At 39.2% G+C, this 16,473-nt stretch overlaps 2 protein-coding genes across 2 annotated transcripts; both read right to left on the bottom strand.

Moving 5' to 3' along the window:
• Positions 1-1,621: 1,621 nt before the first annotated feature.
• Positions 1,622-3,614, bottom strand: LOC132111962 (piggyBac transposable element-derived protein 3-like). The gene is made up of 2 exons (XM_059519562.1): positions 3,548-3,614; positions 1,622-3,366 (listed from the first exon to the last, which is right to left on the bottom strand). Exons 1-2 carry the CDS (start codon positions 3,612-3,614, stop codon positions 1,622-1,624), a joined length of 1,812 nt encoding a protein of 603 aa, XP_059375545.1.
• A 4,386-nt stretch (positions 3,615-8,000) lies between these two features.
• Positions 8,001-15,311, bottom strand: fam98b (family with sequence similarity 98 member B). Its single transcript, XM_059519482.1, has 8 exons — positions 15,081-15,311; positions 12,898-13,046; positions 12,556-12,684; positions 12,308-12,486; positions 10,545-10,625; positions 10,285-10,401; positions 8,502-8,669; positions 8,001-8,418 (listed from the first exon to the last, which is right to left on the bottom strand). Exons 1-8 carry the CDS (start codon positions 15,116-15,118, stop codon positions 8,197-8,199), a joined length of 1,083 nt encoding a protein of 360 aa, XP_059375465.1. The 5' UTR covers positions 15,119-15,311; the 3' UTR covers positions 8,001-8,196.
• Positions 15,312-16,473: the final 1,162 nt, after the last annotated feature.

Below are 16,473 nucleotides of genomic sequence, written 5' to 3'. Positions count from 1 at the left end.
AATGGTGTGCTTATTTGGTTTGTGTGTGAATGTACAGCAGTGGCTCTTCACTCAAGACAACTTCACAACACAACCATAAATCAAGTTTCCTCACTCTTCTTGGACATACAGTAACCTTGCATGCAATATGTGAGGATGGAGTCCTCCGCTGGCGTTCACATGAACCTTTCTGCAAGATATTGATGTTTTCAACTGACAAGGGTCTTTATAAACTAACTCATTTTTTTAGTAAATCTAGCCTATGTTTACTAAAATAACTTGATAAATGCTTTTATAATGTAATTTTTCATGTTTAATATTACAAAATGTGCTGTGCTTTTAATAAAATACATGTTAGGTATGATTAAAAAAGGCATAGTTTATTTTTATTCAACAAAGGGGAAAACAAACAATGCATATTGTATGACCTGGCATTGTGCATTATTCATCTGAACATGTGGATGATTTAAAACCTTTAATCCTGCTGAAATATACATGACCTTTGTTCTTTTCTTCTGCAGACTAGTAATCTCTGGTAATCTACAGCGGCCTGTTAATGGATCGCGCCATTTGTGGCATTGCATCAATTTCCTCACGCTGAAAAACACATATGCATGAATAAGCACTTCAGTACTATGTTGAGAGAGTGAAGAACGAAGTCTAGCAATATTGCGTAAATGAAAAAAATGCAAAACGTGAAATATTACTGATATGGGAATCAAACGAAAGCAAACCATCCAGTATAACTCCAAGACTTTTCACCTGGGCAGAAATATTGACTGAATAATTATCAATGAACAAGGTAAAGATAAAGGATTGAGTTTAAGATGAGACAGACTGATTGATTGATTTTACATCCGAGTTAGTTCTGGCTGCAGATAAAGTTTAATAGTTGGTGATTTTAATATCCATTTTGATAATGAAAACGATGCATTGGGATCAGCATTTATAGACATTCTGAACTCTATTGGTGTTAGACAACACATTTCAGGACCTACTCATTGTCGAAATCATACTCTAGATTTAATACTGTCACATGGAATTGATGTTGATGGTGTTGAAATTATTCAGCCAAGTGATGATATCTCAGATCATTATTTAGTTCTTTGCAAAATTCATATAGCCAAAATTGTAAATTCTACTTCTTGTTACAAGTATGGAAGAACCATCACTTGTAAACACAAAAGATTGCTTTTTAAGTTATCTTCCTGATGTATCCAAATTCCTTAGCATATCCAAAACCTCAGAACAACTTGATGATGTAACAGAAACTATGGTCTCTCTCTTTTCTAGCACTTTAACCCCTTCAGACCTGAATTATGTTTCAAGTTTCTGAAAAATATAAAAGTACATTTTCCCAGCTCATGAGGCTTCTATAAATGAGACCAAACACAAATATTACAAATTTCAATAATCTTTAATAGTAATTTTTTTTGTCCATTTCAATGGACGTCTGGTCAAAACAGGGGTACTTCACAAAAATGTACCATTATGAAAAACAATAATAAACATAAAAATTGTTGGTCTACACTCTAAGCTTCTTCTCAAGGTCAAAAACTTGAACAGTATAACATTTAAACCTTAATTGCCCATGTGTTATTCATAACAAAATTAACCTAGGAATCAATCAATCAATTTAGAGTCATTTCCTGTGTGCATCTTTGAAACAATTTCTCTGTGACACAAAGCAGTAGTGCACCTTGCACTTATCACAGAAGACATGTGTTTTCCCAGAACAACCTTCCAATTTGCATCTTGTTGCTTCTTTTTTTGCATCATAATTTGGCAGGTGGTCAACCATATCTTTTTGGACTTCAAGAACTGGCCGCCATTCCCTTGCCCCTCTCTTTTGTCCAGCTTCTTCATGTGGAGTTTGAGAGGTACTGGCTACGTCAGAATTGCTTGGCCTCCCTCGTTTTTTTGAACCCTGTGGCTTCCCAGAACGCACAAGCACTTCGGCCACATTCATTTTGAATTCAAGGAGATCCATGATTTTCTGTGGCTGAGTTCCTTTGGATTCATTGTCCCTGCGAAACTCAAGCCAGCTGTTCACTACAGCAACATCAAAAGCATGAGTAATCATGTGCAGTGGCCATTTGCGGGACTTGATATCAATCCTGTACAGGCTGATTAGCTGATCAAGCTTGTCCACCCCTCCCATGGCCTTGTTGTATTTCTTCACAACCTCTGGACGCTTGATCTTCACATACTGCCTCTCTTTCTTATCCCACCTCTCAATTTCGTCTTCATCTCCAACACCAACAAAGTTGGAGGCCAGTACAACAGAGCGGTTATCAAACCACTTCACTAGAACAACTTTTCCATCCCTACTTATAACTTCATCATGGTTTCCCCGCGTTTTCTTAGACATTTCCTTGTCTGGCTTCAGTGGCGGATTTGCAAAGCGGCAAAGCCTTGCTGTTCCAGCAGCATGGATTTTCTTTTCTGCAAGAACTTCAAGGATATTGTAGGTGGTGAAGTAGTTGTCAAAAAAGAGCTTGTGGTTGGGATTCTGAATTCTCTGGCACAGGTGGAAGACAACAGACGCTCCATGCCTTAGAATATTTTTGCTTTTCTCAGAAAGCTCTGTTGTGGCACCTTGATAGATGAGGAAATCATAAGCAAGCCCACTTTTGCCACAGAGGAAATAGATCTTCACTCCCCATGGAGTAGGTTTCCCTTTGATATACTGGATCACAGAGAGTTTTCCTCTGAAAGGCACAATCTGCTCATCAATACAGAGATCTTCCTCCAGTTGTAGCTGCAGACAGCGTTTCCTTATGGACTCATAGATTGGTCTGACCTTGAAGAAAACATCAGTGTCTCCAGGAGGCCTCTCATGGTTGTTTACAACATGCAGGTTGGAGCGGAGTTGAAAAAAACGATCTCGAGACATGGTTTCCGTGAAAATTCCAATATTGATACTGGAAGACCAGTACATTCTCACTCTTGGAAGACCAAGAACTCCCATTGCCATATGTAGACCGACAAGGACTTCAATCTCAGAAGCTGAGGCATGTTTATACCCCCTGACTCCATTTTGCTCTGCATATATATTGGTCATTGTGCTCATCAGCTCAAACATCTGACTTGGAACATACTGCTTGAAGTAGCCGTATGGTGTTAGTGGCTCAGGGGGGTCACTGGTGGGACTTTCCCATGTTGTTTCTACTAGGGTAAAGCGGGTGTGACGACGCCACTGAATATCACTCTTTTTTGTGATATTTGTAAAAGGATCATCACCAGGTTCTACATCTGCCTCATGCTCATGCTCATAATCTTCTCTGTCTTCTTGATCCTGACCTTCCTCTGCCTCAATCTCAATTTCTTCCTCTACTACCGGTGGTGGCTCATCTCTGTCCTCCCCTGGCTCATCTCTGTCCTCCCCTGAAATTATTACCGAAAACTGTCCCTTACAAAACAACTTCATACAAGTTTTATAGTGTAATTTATTTTTACAGGAAATAAATGAAACTGTATATCAAATAAAACTATTCAATACATGTAGGGACATCTAATTGTATGAAACGTCTTAACTAACTATCCCTAATTTTCATTCTACACTCACCAATTGTTGGAGATCTAGCATCATCTGCATTTCCATCTGCATTTCCATCTTCCTCATCACTCCACATAAAATCAACATCTGAGATATTTCCATCAGCTATATTTTCAAGAACTTCAAGAACTGTATATTCTGCATATGAAATAGTTTAAAAAATGTATTAGTACTGTGATACAGATTTTTTTATATATAAGAAATTTCAATCAGCATTACAGGACATGTGATTTCAGTAACAGACGTTTGAACATTTGAAAAAATCCTGCTTTAAAACTTGCAATTCTATAATTGATTTTTAACTTTAATTAATAAGTTCAATCCCTCTATTTTACATACAAACTATGAAATACTGGCAAATATATCAATAAATGTTAATAAAACCATAGAAAATGCTGCTTACTTCTGTGCTTTGAGTGAAGTGCTGCCATGCTTCTCTTCAATTAAGTGTTTTTTTTTTTAAATTACCACATGCAGAGCTTTACTGCCATTTGATTGGATGACAAGCGTCCAATCTAATGGACTGCAGGCTTTAAACTAAGTTAAATGCTCCAGAAGTAAAAAAAAAAAAGGGCTGACATGTGATGTCCATTGTAATGGACGCAGGGTCCGAATGGGTTAAATAAAGTTGCTCCTTTACGCTTAAGCAAGGTTAAGGAAAACAGTTTGACACCATGGTATAATGAGCATACTCGCACCCTAAAGAGAGCAGCCCGAAAAATGGAGCGCAGCTGGAGGAAAACAAAACTAGAGGTATTTCGTATTGCTTGGCGGGAAAGTAACCTATCCTACAGAAAAGCATTAAAAACTGCTAGATCCGATTACTTTTCTTCTCTTTTAGAAGAAAACAAACATAACCCCAGGTATTTATTCAATACAGTGGCTAAATTAACGAAAAATAAAGCCTCAACAAGTGTTGACATTTCCCAACACCACAGCAGTAATGACTTTATGAACTACTTTACTTCTAAAATCGATACTATTAGAGATAAAATTGCAACCATTCAGCCGTCAGCTACAGTATCACATCAGACAGTGCACTATAGACCCCCTGAGGAACAGTTCCACTCATTCTCTACCATAGGAGAGGAAGAATTGTATAAACTTGTTAAATCATCTAAACCAACAACATGTATGTTAGACCCTATACCATCTAAGCTCCTGAAAGAGGTGCTTCCAGAAGTCATAGATCCTCTTCTGACTATTATTAATTCCTCATTGTCACTAGGACATGTCCCCAAAACCTTCAAACTGGCTGTTATTAAGCCTCTCATCAAAAAAACCACAACTTGACCCCAAAGAACTATTTAATTATAGACCAATCTCGAATCTCCCTTTTCTGTCCAAGATACTAGAAAAGGTGGTATCCACACAATTATATTCCTTCTTAGAGAAAAATGGTATATGTGAGTATTTCCAGTCAGGATTTAGACCGTATCATAGTACTGAGACTGCTCTCCTTAGAGTTACAAATGATCTGCTCTTATCATCTGATCGTGGGTGTATCTCTCTATTAGTTTTATTGGATCTTAGTGCTGCGTTTGACACAATTGACCACAACATTCTTTTGCATAGACTTGAATACTTTGTTGGCATCAGTGGAAGTGCATTAGCATGGTTTAAATCGTACTTATATGACCGCCATCAGTTCGTAGCAGTGAATGAAGATGTATCCTATCGATCACAAGTGCAGTATGGAGTACCTCAAGGCTCAGTACTAGGGCCGCTACTCTTCACGCTTTATATGTTACCCTTGGGAGATATCATCAGGAAACATGGTGTTAGCTTTCACTGTTATGCTGATGATACTCAGCTCTATATTTCTTCGCAGCCCGGTGAAACACACCAATTTGAAAAACTAATGGATTGCATAGTCGATATAAAAAACTGGATGACGAGTAATTTCTTACTGCTAAATTCTGAAAAAAACAGAGGTGTTAATTATAGGACCTAAAAACTCTGCTTGTAATAACCTAGAACACTGTCTAAGACTTGATGGTTGCTCTGTCAATTCTTCGTCATCAGTTAGGAACCTAGGTGTGCTATTTGATCGCAATCTTTCCTTAGAAAGCCACGTTTCTAGCTTTTGTAAAACTGCATTTTTCCATCTCAAAAATATATCTAAATTACGGCCTATGCTCTCAATGTCAAATGCAGAAATGTTAAAAAAACACTTCCCATAACAACCTATGTACTTGCTACATAATTAGAAGAATGGCATCTACGCTAATATTTGTCTGTTTCTCTCTTGTTCCGAGGTCACCGTGGCCACCAGATCCAGTCTGTGTCCAGATCAGAGGGTCACTGCAGTCACCCGGATCCAGTACGTATCCAGACCAGATGCTGGATCAGCACCTAGAAAGGACCTCTACATCCCTGAAAGACAGCGGAGACCAGGACAACTAGAGCCCCAGATACAGATCCCCTGTAAAGACCTTGTCTCAGAGGAGCACCAGGACAAGACCACAGGAAACAGATGATTCTTCTGCACAATCTGACTTTGCTGCAGCCTGGAATTGAACTACTGGTTTCGTCTGGTCAGAGGAGAACTGGCCCCCCAACTGAGCCTGGTTTCTCCCAAGGTTTTTTTCTCCATTCTGTCACCGATGGAGTTTCGGTTCCTTGCCGCTGTCGCCTCTGGCTTGCTTAGTTGGGGACACTTCATCTACAGCGATATCGTTGACTTGATTGCAAATAAATGCACAGACACTATTTAATTGAACAGAGATGACATAACTTAATCCAATGATGAACTGCCTTTAACTATCATTTTGCATTATTGACACTGTTTTCCTAATGAATGTTGTTCAGTTGCTTTGACGCAATGTATTTTGTTTAAAGCGCTATATAAATAAAGGTGACATTGACAGACCTAGAACCCACAAGGAGGGCTTCTGTCTTACTGGTATTTAACTTGTAGAAATGTACACTGTCATCAGCGTAAAAATGGAAATTAATACCATAGGAATGAAAAATAAGACCAAGAGGAAGAATATAAATGATGAATAAAAGCGGACCCAACACCGACCCCTGTGGAACGCCATGAATAACTGAGACAGGATCTGAACGTGTATTCTTAATCTGAACAAATTGTTTTCTGTCACTTAAATAGATGAAAACCAAAGAAGCACATTATCAGCTATTCCTATGCAAGCCAGCCGTTCCAGTAATACTGAATGGCTCATAGTATCAAATGCAGCACTAATATCTAACAGAATAAGAATGGACAGAAGACCAGAATCAGCAGCTAGGAGAAGATCATTTATAACCTTAACGAGAGCTGTTTCCGTACTATGTTTGGGTCGAAAACCTGACTGAAAATGCTCGTAAATGTCATTACTTTATAAATGCGATTCAAGTTGTGCTGCTAATGTTCTTTCAAGTATTTTTGAAATAAAAGGGAGATTAGAAATAGGCTTGTAATTATTTAGATCATTAGTATCAGGCCAGTCTTTTTAAGAATTGGAGTGATAGAAGCCATTTTTAAAGATGAAGGAACAGTAGCAGTTGACAATGACGAACACACAATAGCTGTAATAATAGAAGAAACTGAATGGATACAGGACTACACTAAAACAGTATGTAAGGGATCAAGGGAACAGGTGGAAGTCTTAGACTTCATGATCTGCTTAGTAATATAATAAACTGAGGGCAGCTCAAAATTAGAAAGTACTTGCAGACCAACGAATATGGCCATTTAGATAATTATAAGTCCATTTTGATAATCACTAGACATCAAACCAGAATTAACCAATTCATAATGTATGCTGTCAATCTAGAGTTAAATTAGAATAGGATACACATTGACTGGGAGAAAGTGAAACAGTATTATGAGGTTTCAACAGTTTGTTAACAGTACTGAACAAAGTCCTTGTATTAGACTGTCCATTAGCAAAAATATTTGCATGAAACGTTGATTTAGCTCTTTCCAGTGCTGCCTTGTAGGAAACCAGATGCTCAGAATACATCTGCTTATGTACTCCAAAGCCAGTTATCTTGCACAGACCTAGCTCACCTCACTGCACATGCTGACCACCTTCTGAGTTTACGAACGTAACATAGCCACTCAAAGACAAAAGACAGCTCAAAGCATACATTCAATTCAGATTATTCAGAATTGATTCAGATACATTATAATAATTGTACCCTTGTGAATGTGGATGAGTCAAGCAGATTGTTTTAAGCAGTTTTTAATGTGTTCTGTCAAACTTGATTTTACTTAAAACCTTCCTCACTGCATACAGACGAGGAGTAACACAACACACGAACTCCAGGATTGGCTCAGTCTGACCTAGCCACTGATGAAACGGAAAGCTGTTAACATCCAGAACAACACAAATAAAGGTCATTCTTCAAGAGAACCGGATTCAGTTAGAGCACAGACTCACGACCCAGGAGAACCACAATGCAAAGCACTCGGCCAAGAACACCCATGTGTCTCAATTTATAAAACAAAGAGTAATTTCAAAGTTTTTCAATGCTTTATTCCTTGTTGATTTCAGGAGGGGTTTGAAGCAATGCATGATGCCTTCACAATCTCTCTCACTGGTCTTATAGAAGTTAAAAAGCGTAATGAATCAAACTACTACAGACTTATTTAAAATGACTTTCCCCGAGAGGAAATGACAGTCTCTTCATGATCAGTCCGCATGACTCTGTCAGTGATAGTACTGTCCTCCTCGTCCTCCTCTGCTACATCGACCTGCTCTCCATCCGTCTCCTCCGGAGCGCCATCCGCCCGCACCTCGATTCCCACCGTATCCTCCGCCTCCTCCTCGGCCTCCTCCATCAGCTCTCTTCCTCCATGCAGGCATCTCAGGAAGAGGAGCTTCGATCTCAGACGGCCGTCCGCCGCGGTCAGGAACCCGTCCCATCAGGATCTGAGCGGTCACCACACACAGAGCGTCACACACCAGACACAAGCTGACAGAAAAGCAAAAGAAAGGCATGATAACCTACGTACTCTGTTTATTGCACAGCTGGTTTTCTCTCTGCACGAGCCGCTGCTGGTCTTCACCATATAGCAGACGTCCTGTCTCGTGGCGAGCAGATGAGCCACGCTCACCGAGGACCGCAGAGAAAGAGAATATCGCTTCGGCTGATATGCTCTGGCCATGCTGTCAATTTTCACCTGAAAAATACAATTGTTTTTCTTTCAAAACACTCAGTGACATGTGCGTCTGTCTATCACTGACATAAAGCAAGAGATTTATCGAATGCAAGCAGCTGACTGGAAGAACAAAATACACTCTACTGTCCTGTCCACTAGTATTAATGAAGAAAAGTGTCAGAAAGTGTTTTTCTTCCTTTGCTCCTCCAGAACCCTCTGCCTCTCAGATACTCACTCTCTAACATCTGTCACTGAACAGCTGATTATTAACTCTCAGTCCTCTTCCTGTCGGCCACACACCTGCTCAAAAACATTCTGCCTGCTCTCATTATACCCATCATTCACATAATAAATAGATCCTTTATGACTGGTTATGTACCTACTGGATTGAAAGTAGCCGTGATCACCCCAGTAATAAAAAAAAAAAAACCTGTTCTTGAGTAAATTCAGACCAATAACCAACTTTTCCGTTTCGTCTAAGATCCTAGAAAACATGGTACCACTCAGCAAAAAATTAGCATGAACCATTTCAGTCTAGATTTTGTCCAAACTGCTCCTGGCACTGATTCTGGTGTCCTGTCTTCTGGTCCTCTTGGACCTGAGTTCATCTTTTGATACTGTTTGCTATTCTGTATTCCTATGTCTTCTGTCTGCGACTGGCATCACAGTAACTGTCCTGCAGTGGCTAAGTTTAGATCTCTCAGACAGGCAGCAGTTCATGAGTATTGATAAACACAAATCTCGTGGAGTGCCTCAAGGATCTGTTCTTGGTCCACTTCAATTTTTTATCTACATGCTTCCTCTGGGTCTTAATTTCCAGTATTACGCTGATGATACACAAATCTATTTTACTGCACAGCCCAACTGTTTTACCTCTTTCTTCTTTAACATCTTGTCTACATGATCTCGAAGTATGGACGGTTAAAAATGTCTTAAAACTGAATACTGAAAAAAACTGAAATTCTGTTAGTAGAATCCCTTGTCTCCTCCCATTTTGACCTCTCTATTAACATTGACAGAGCTATAGTTCATCCCTCCTCCACTATACGCCGTCTTGTTGTATTATTTGATTCCACACTATGTTTCAGATCCCATATCAGGCAGCTCCTTAAGTCCTGTTTTTTCCCATCTTTCTCAATATTGCCCATGTAGGAACCTCACTAAATTTCAAAGATGATGACTCATGCCTTTATAACTTCATGTCTGGATTATTGTTAGTCCTTGTTATATGGCCCATCTAACAAAGCTCTTAATTCAGAATTCAGCTGTAGGTGCCCTTACATTTACCAAAAAATCAGCCCACATCACTCCTGTCTCACAGCAATTACACTGGCTCCCTGTTCTCAATCCTATTGAGTTTAAGATAGTTGTCCTAGTTTTTAAGGCTTCTCTGAATTAATTCAGCCCTGTGTCCCTGCTCGTCCTCTAAATTCAGACTATCTAGTGTGGATGGCAGGGCTTTCAGTATCTGAAGCAAACCTCAGTGTGTTCTCTTCACTCCAGACCTTTAAAACTTATCTCAGTTCATGTTCTGGGTGTTCTGTCAGTTTTTAATAATTTGTTAAATCTTGAACGAAAAGAACAACAGAAAGTGTCTGTTAAAAATGAAAGCAACGCCTGAAAGCGTCTGTCGTGCCTTGGCTCTGTCGGACCAGCTGAAGGACTGTATGGTCACATCCAGGCGTTTGATCAGCATACGCCGCCGACACTCGTACTCCGCCGACAGAGCACCGTTGATCTTCTCCAGCTCGCTCTGGACACAAGAAAACATCTCACTTCACACACACACACACGTTTATATTTCACACCACTGTCAGACACTCCACTTCCACGGCTGAAGTTTCCTGATCTGACACCCTCATCAGTTAATAATCTATTAAATCAAACTCTTCTCACCCATTGGTCCGGACGGAGGGAGCTCTTGAACGCAGGATCACCCACATGTGTTTCTGGAAGCTGCTCGAGTAAAACATTCACCTGCACCAGAGGAAAAAATTAAATACTTACACAAAAACATGCACATAGAACAACATGAAAAACAGAGAGCTAATGGTCGAGCCATGAAGACTGATATACATGTAGAAGTATGAGAGGCCACTGTGCTATTAAACATACAGCAGACTTGCCCTTCAGTCCGTGAAGAGAGTCGCTTAATAAACGATGCAAAAGACTGTGCACACTAGGCATTAACCTTACCATAGCAAACACGGTAAATGTGACCACTTGAAGAAATCAGACATCAGCTTCTTATTCTCTATCACAATTGTGTATTTATTTAGTAACATATTTTATCTGTCATAAGTCTTGTCTCAAGAGTTTAGCTCCTTGTATAATTTTTTTTGTCATAAAAATATAAAAACGGTTTTTGTTCGGGAGCTTTTATAAAAATATAGAAATTATAATTCTCTTTAAATGTGATGTATATAGGCTATTGTGACTACAAATAAACAGAAACAGAGTCGACTGAAAAAGCAGACTGTGTGACTAATTCTCAATCCTGATAAATTAATTCATTATGATCAATGTATCACTTATTATAGTAAAACATCAACCAGACGGTGGAAACATTCAGCTCAATATTGCCCATTTTTAATTTGAACTATTATATACCGGTTCTTAAATAGTATATATGGGATTTTGGAAACTTGTTATTTAACTTTAACACTGCAGTTTTCTATAGGATAATGGATAATGCTTGTAAAGCTTCTCAACAAACCAAATTAAATAAATTTTATTTTAAAAAGTCTTTAAAAATTGGGGGCAGTGTATGTAAATTCAATATGATGTATTTTGCACTGCATTGTTTTAGGTTTATCGTAAAACACATGAAAATTGACCATTATATTATTACACTAACCTTTTAACCACTTATTTGTATTTAAACAGTGGGTAAAAAAAAAAAGAAAATCAATCCATGGTGACTGCACTTTTACTATAGTAAAACCATTGCTAATATAAGAGAAAATTAATGTCCTGACAGAAAAGTATCAGTACATTTACTGTTTTTTTTTTAAAAAGTATAATCATGTTACTCAAGTGTCCTTAAATGTAACATTTACTTAAAATATGCCTTAATAAACAAAACTATAAAACATTTTAATTCTAAGAGGATAATGGACGTTTCTGTTCTGAACTTGACTATTAAATGCATTAAATATATAAAACTAAGTGCATCAATGTAGCTAACACTACTGTTTACATGTAGCAAAATGTTCATTATGTTATGTGAAGAAAAGACACAAACTTCTGCGGAGAGTAATGTTCGTGCTGGGCTGTTGAAACTGATCAGATTCACTGAGTGCAGCACGAACACTTTAATACTGCGCTGTCTCGTCCCACGCTCGCAGTGTTTGGCTTCCCATACCTGAGGCTATTAGCCCCACCCGGATCACACTGACCCCACAGTGGAGGAGCAGCTATTGATTAGAGTGACACTGATCAGGTCCAATGTCATTTTAATACCCAAGTACATTAAAAATCAAATACCTATGTACTTTTACTGGAGTAACATTTTATTTGTACTTTTACTCAAGTAGTTGGTTTGTGTATTCGTCCTGCGCTGCGGAGCATGATTTGTAGTGCTTAACTTTCTAATGAAATCTTAGTGCTTAGATCTTAGTGCTTAAGATCTAATGAAACACTGGCAGTGAATGACACACCTGCTGCTCAACAGCAGTGAACACGTCTCTAGCGTCTCGTCCCACTGGATCTGGCAGCTTCAGCGTTTCACAAATGACTCTGAGATCCTGGAGAGACATGTCCATCTCCTCCCTGTCTGCATCAGTCAACAGTTTCCTGGCCACGATCTCCGCCGCTTGAAGCTCCGACGCCAGAAACACTGATGAAGAGACTCTCAGTCAACACAGAGACCAGATCCAGCACAAAGGTGAACACACACACCACTCACAGACGATCTTCAGATGCTCCTCGCTGTTCTTCACGTCTCCGTTTGCTAATCGTGACGCCAGTCCTTCATACGGGCAGCACAAGTCCTTCAGCAGTCTGCTGGTGTCCAGCACACATCTGTCAGGATCTTCTGACAGCACAAACACACACACACACACACACACACACACACACACACGCACACATCAACCTCATCTCCAGCCACAAAGACATTTAAATTCAGTGTGTGTGAGTCAGACAGACTGAGAGAAAATGTGTATGTGTGAGTCTGTGTGACAGTATGTGTGTGTGGATGTATGTTGTGTGTGTTCATCAGTGATGAGTGTGTGTGTGTGTGTCACACCTGTGATGAGCGGCTCCTGTGTGTGTTCATCAGTGATGAGTGTGAGTCTGGATGAGAGCCACCTCACTAGACTGACATATTCAGATGAGCTGAAGCCCCGCCCACACGCCGCCCGCAGACACGCCTCCTCCACCAGCGGCCCGTCATACCTGAGCAGCGGTGACGTCACACACACTCAAATATTCTGTGCTCATATCAATAACAGCTGCACGTTTAATCTACAGGTGCTGGTCATATAATTAGAATATCATCAAAAAGTTTATTTCACTAATTCCATTCAAAAAGTAAAACTTGTATATTATATTCATTCATTCCAGACAGACTGATATATTTCAAGTGTTTATTTCTTTTAATTTTGATGATTATAACTGACATCTAGGATATTGTGAAAAGGTTCAATATTGAAGACACCTGGTGCCACACTCTAATCAGCTCATTAACTCAAAACACCTGCAAAGCCTTTAAATGGTCTCTCAGTCTAGTTCTGTAGGCTACACAATCATGGGGAAGACTGCTGACTTGACAGTTGTCCAAAAGACGACCATTGACACCTTGCACAAGGAGGACAAGACACAAAAGGTCATTGCAAAAGTGGCTGGCTCTTCACAGAGCTCTGTGTCCAAGCACATTAATAGAGAGGCAAAGGGAAGGAAAAGATGTGGCAGAAAAAAAGTGTACAAGCAATAGGGATAACCGCACCCTGGAGAGGATTGTGAAACAAAACCCATTCAAAAATGTGGGGGAGATTCACAAAGAGTGGACTGCAGCTGGAGCCAGTGCTTCAAGAACCACTACACACAGACGTATGCAAGACATGGGTTTCAGCTGTCGCACTCCTGGTGTCAAGCCACTCTTGAACAACAGACAGCGCCAGAAGCGTCTCGCTTCAGAAAGGACTGGACTGCTGCTGAGTGGTCCACAATTATGTTCTCTGATGAAAGGGTCCCAGAGTCTGGAGGAAGAGAGGAGAGGCACACAATCCACGTTGCTTGAGGTTCAGTGTAAAGTTTCCACAGTCAGTGATGGTTTGGGGTCTCATGTCATCTGCTGGTGTTGGTCCACTGTGTTTTCTGAGGTCAAAGGTTAACACAGCTGTATACCAGGAAGTTTTAGAGCACTTCATGCTTCCTGCTGCTGACCAACTTTATGGAGATGCAGATTTCATTCTCCAACAGGATTGGCACCTGCACACAGTGCCAAAGCTACCAGTACCTGGTTTAAGGACCATGGGGTCCCTGTTCTTAATTGACCAGCAAACTCGCCTGACCTTAACCCCATAGAAAATCTATGGGGTATTGTGAAGAGGAAGATGTGATATGCCAGAGCCAAGAATGCAGAAGAGGTGAAGGCCACTATCAGAGCAACCTGGGCTCTCATAACACCTGAGCAGTGCCACAGACTGATCGACTCCATGCCACGCCGCATTGCTGCATACTTTTCATTTTCATAATTTTCAGTTGGCCAAGATTAAATGAATATAATGTACAAGTTTCACTTTTTTGAATGGAATTAGTGAAATAAATCAACTTTTTTGATATTCTAATTACGGTACATTACCAGCACCTGTATATATTGATTTATTTTATATTACACACAGGCTTTCTGAAGAGGAATTCAAATGTATAGAAACATCAGAATAAATGGGACAGAATATATCAATATGATTTCTAAACATAAAATGTCTATTATTCGCAACACTTTAAAGCTTTAAAATACAACTTACTAACAAAAAAATACCTTTTTACAGTTTTCCAAAATAAATAAAAATGAAAGAATATCTGTGCTCCCGAACTCTAAAACAGAAATAAGTGTTCCTGCAAACAGAGTTTCTGTCTGTTCCAGAAGATTCTTACAACAAAGTCCAGAATTTGGGTTATTTCTCAGAAAACGAGACTGTATGTTTCTCGATGAAGGAGTTTAGATGTGAATAACACTGAGGATAAATGCTGTCAGTATTACAGTAAGAGTCGAGGAGAGAAACATGTGCTGCTGACAAACAGAGCACACGCTTTATAATAGACAGAACTCATTCAGACATGACACAGACTTTCTGCTCCGATTTAAAATATTTTAGGTGATGAGCACTTTGTTCTGAATGAGCTGTTCATGAAACACACCTGAAAATCACACATGATCTGAAGCTCATTTAAATCATAATCACATCCAGCTGCTGCTTAACTTACCCGAGCTGATCCAGCGTGTCCAGTATATCGCTCTCCATCCTCAGCGCATTCACATATGATTATATATTTTACTTTAATAACACTGATCACATTAACGATGGTCAATATTTCATTTAAAAAGCCGAAATGATGAATTTATCGGGACGCGCGACTCCAGCAGTGCGCCGCTCAAATCAGACCGACGGGAAACACAACAACACGAGAGTTCCGCTACACCATTTCAACGTCAGAGCAGAATGTAAAACATTATATATATATATATATATATATATATATATATATATATATATATATATATATATATATACTGTACTTCAGAGTCTGTGCCTTTTTTAGTAACCGTAATGAGTCATGACAATTATTCGTCATCATAATGTTTTAATTCATATAAACATAAGATATTCTATTATGGATTATAGACTCGTATGTGTTTGAGTTAAAATCATCTTAATGCTGTGTTCCTTACTAACATCTAACACGCACTGTCTAGCACGCAGTGTAATGAAACAGTGTTTCAGAATAAAGCCGTGACAGCGGGAGTGTGCTGAAGGTCCATCAGCTCTGAACACTTTGTACCGTGTTTCATCAGGCCGTAGTTTTCAAAAATGTTCGGTTTCGGTGCCCTGAAACTGCGTTTTCGTGTGGACGAAAGGCCGAACCGCGTAAAAAGTCACGGTTATAAAAATACCCGTGTCCGTGTGGACAGGGCCTTAATCAGGTGCTGGAATTCACAAGTTCCTTAATTTCACATTTTAGATTGCACGGAAACACACCTGTTTGAATGACACCAATGTAATGAAAAGACTGACATTTTCAAACAAAGTCACATTAAATTCAAGATTTGATCTTGAATGTCAAACAGTTCAGAAGACTATAATCCATTACAGATTACATGATGAAAACCGTAGTTAGTATATACTCTATGTTACTCATTTAAGACTATTTTTAGATGTAGGCCTATTTTTACTTTATCAGACTTTTTTTTAAAACTTACCATTAAACGTACCATATTTATATTTTATATCTAGTAACTTGCATAATTATATGTTTCACTCCTGGTCTAACTGCTTGAAAGGTGCTTTTCCCCAAATACAGAAGCAATGCTCGCAAATCTATTCACATTCAGATCTACTGTAAAATATGATGTGAATGCTGGTCCAGATGAGGAGCTAAAGTTCTGATCGGGGATGATCTTTAAACAGTTTGCTACATACAGTCATTGCCAAAAATACCAGCCCCCTTGGTAAATATGATCAAAGAAGGCTGAGGAAATGGATCTGCATTGTTAATCATTTTGATCTATTATTTAAAAAATGCACAAAAACATGTATCCTTTCATTGGATAATGAGAATTTAAAATAGGGAGAAGTATCATCACGAAATAAATGTTTTT

Source organism: Carassius carassius, chromosome 31 (genome assembly GCF_963082965.1).
Source record: "Carassius carassius chromosome 31, fCarCar2.1, whole genome shotgun sequence".
NCBI classification, from domain to species: domain Eukaryota; kingdom Metazoa; phylum Chordata; class Actinopteri; order Cypriniformes; family Cyprinidae; genus Carassius; species Carassius carassius.
This window is presented reverse-complemented; position numbering and strand designations above follow the sequence as displayed.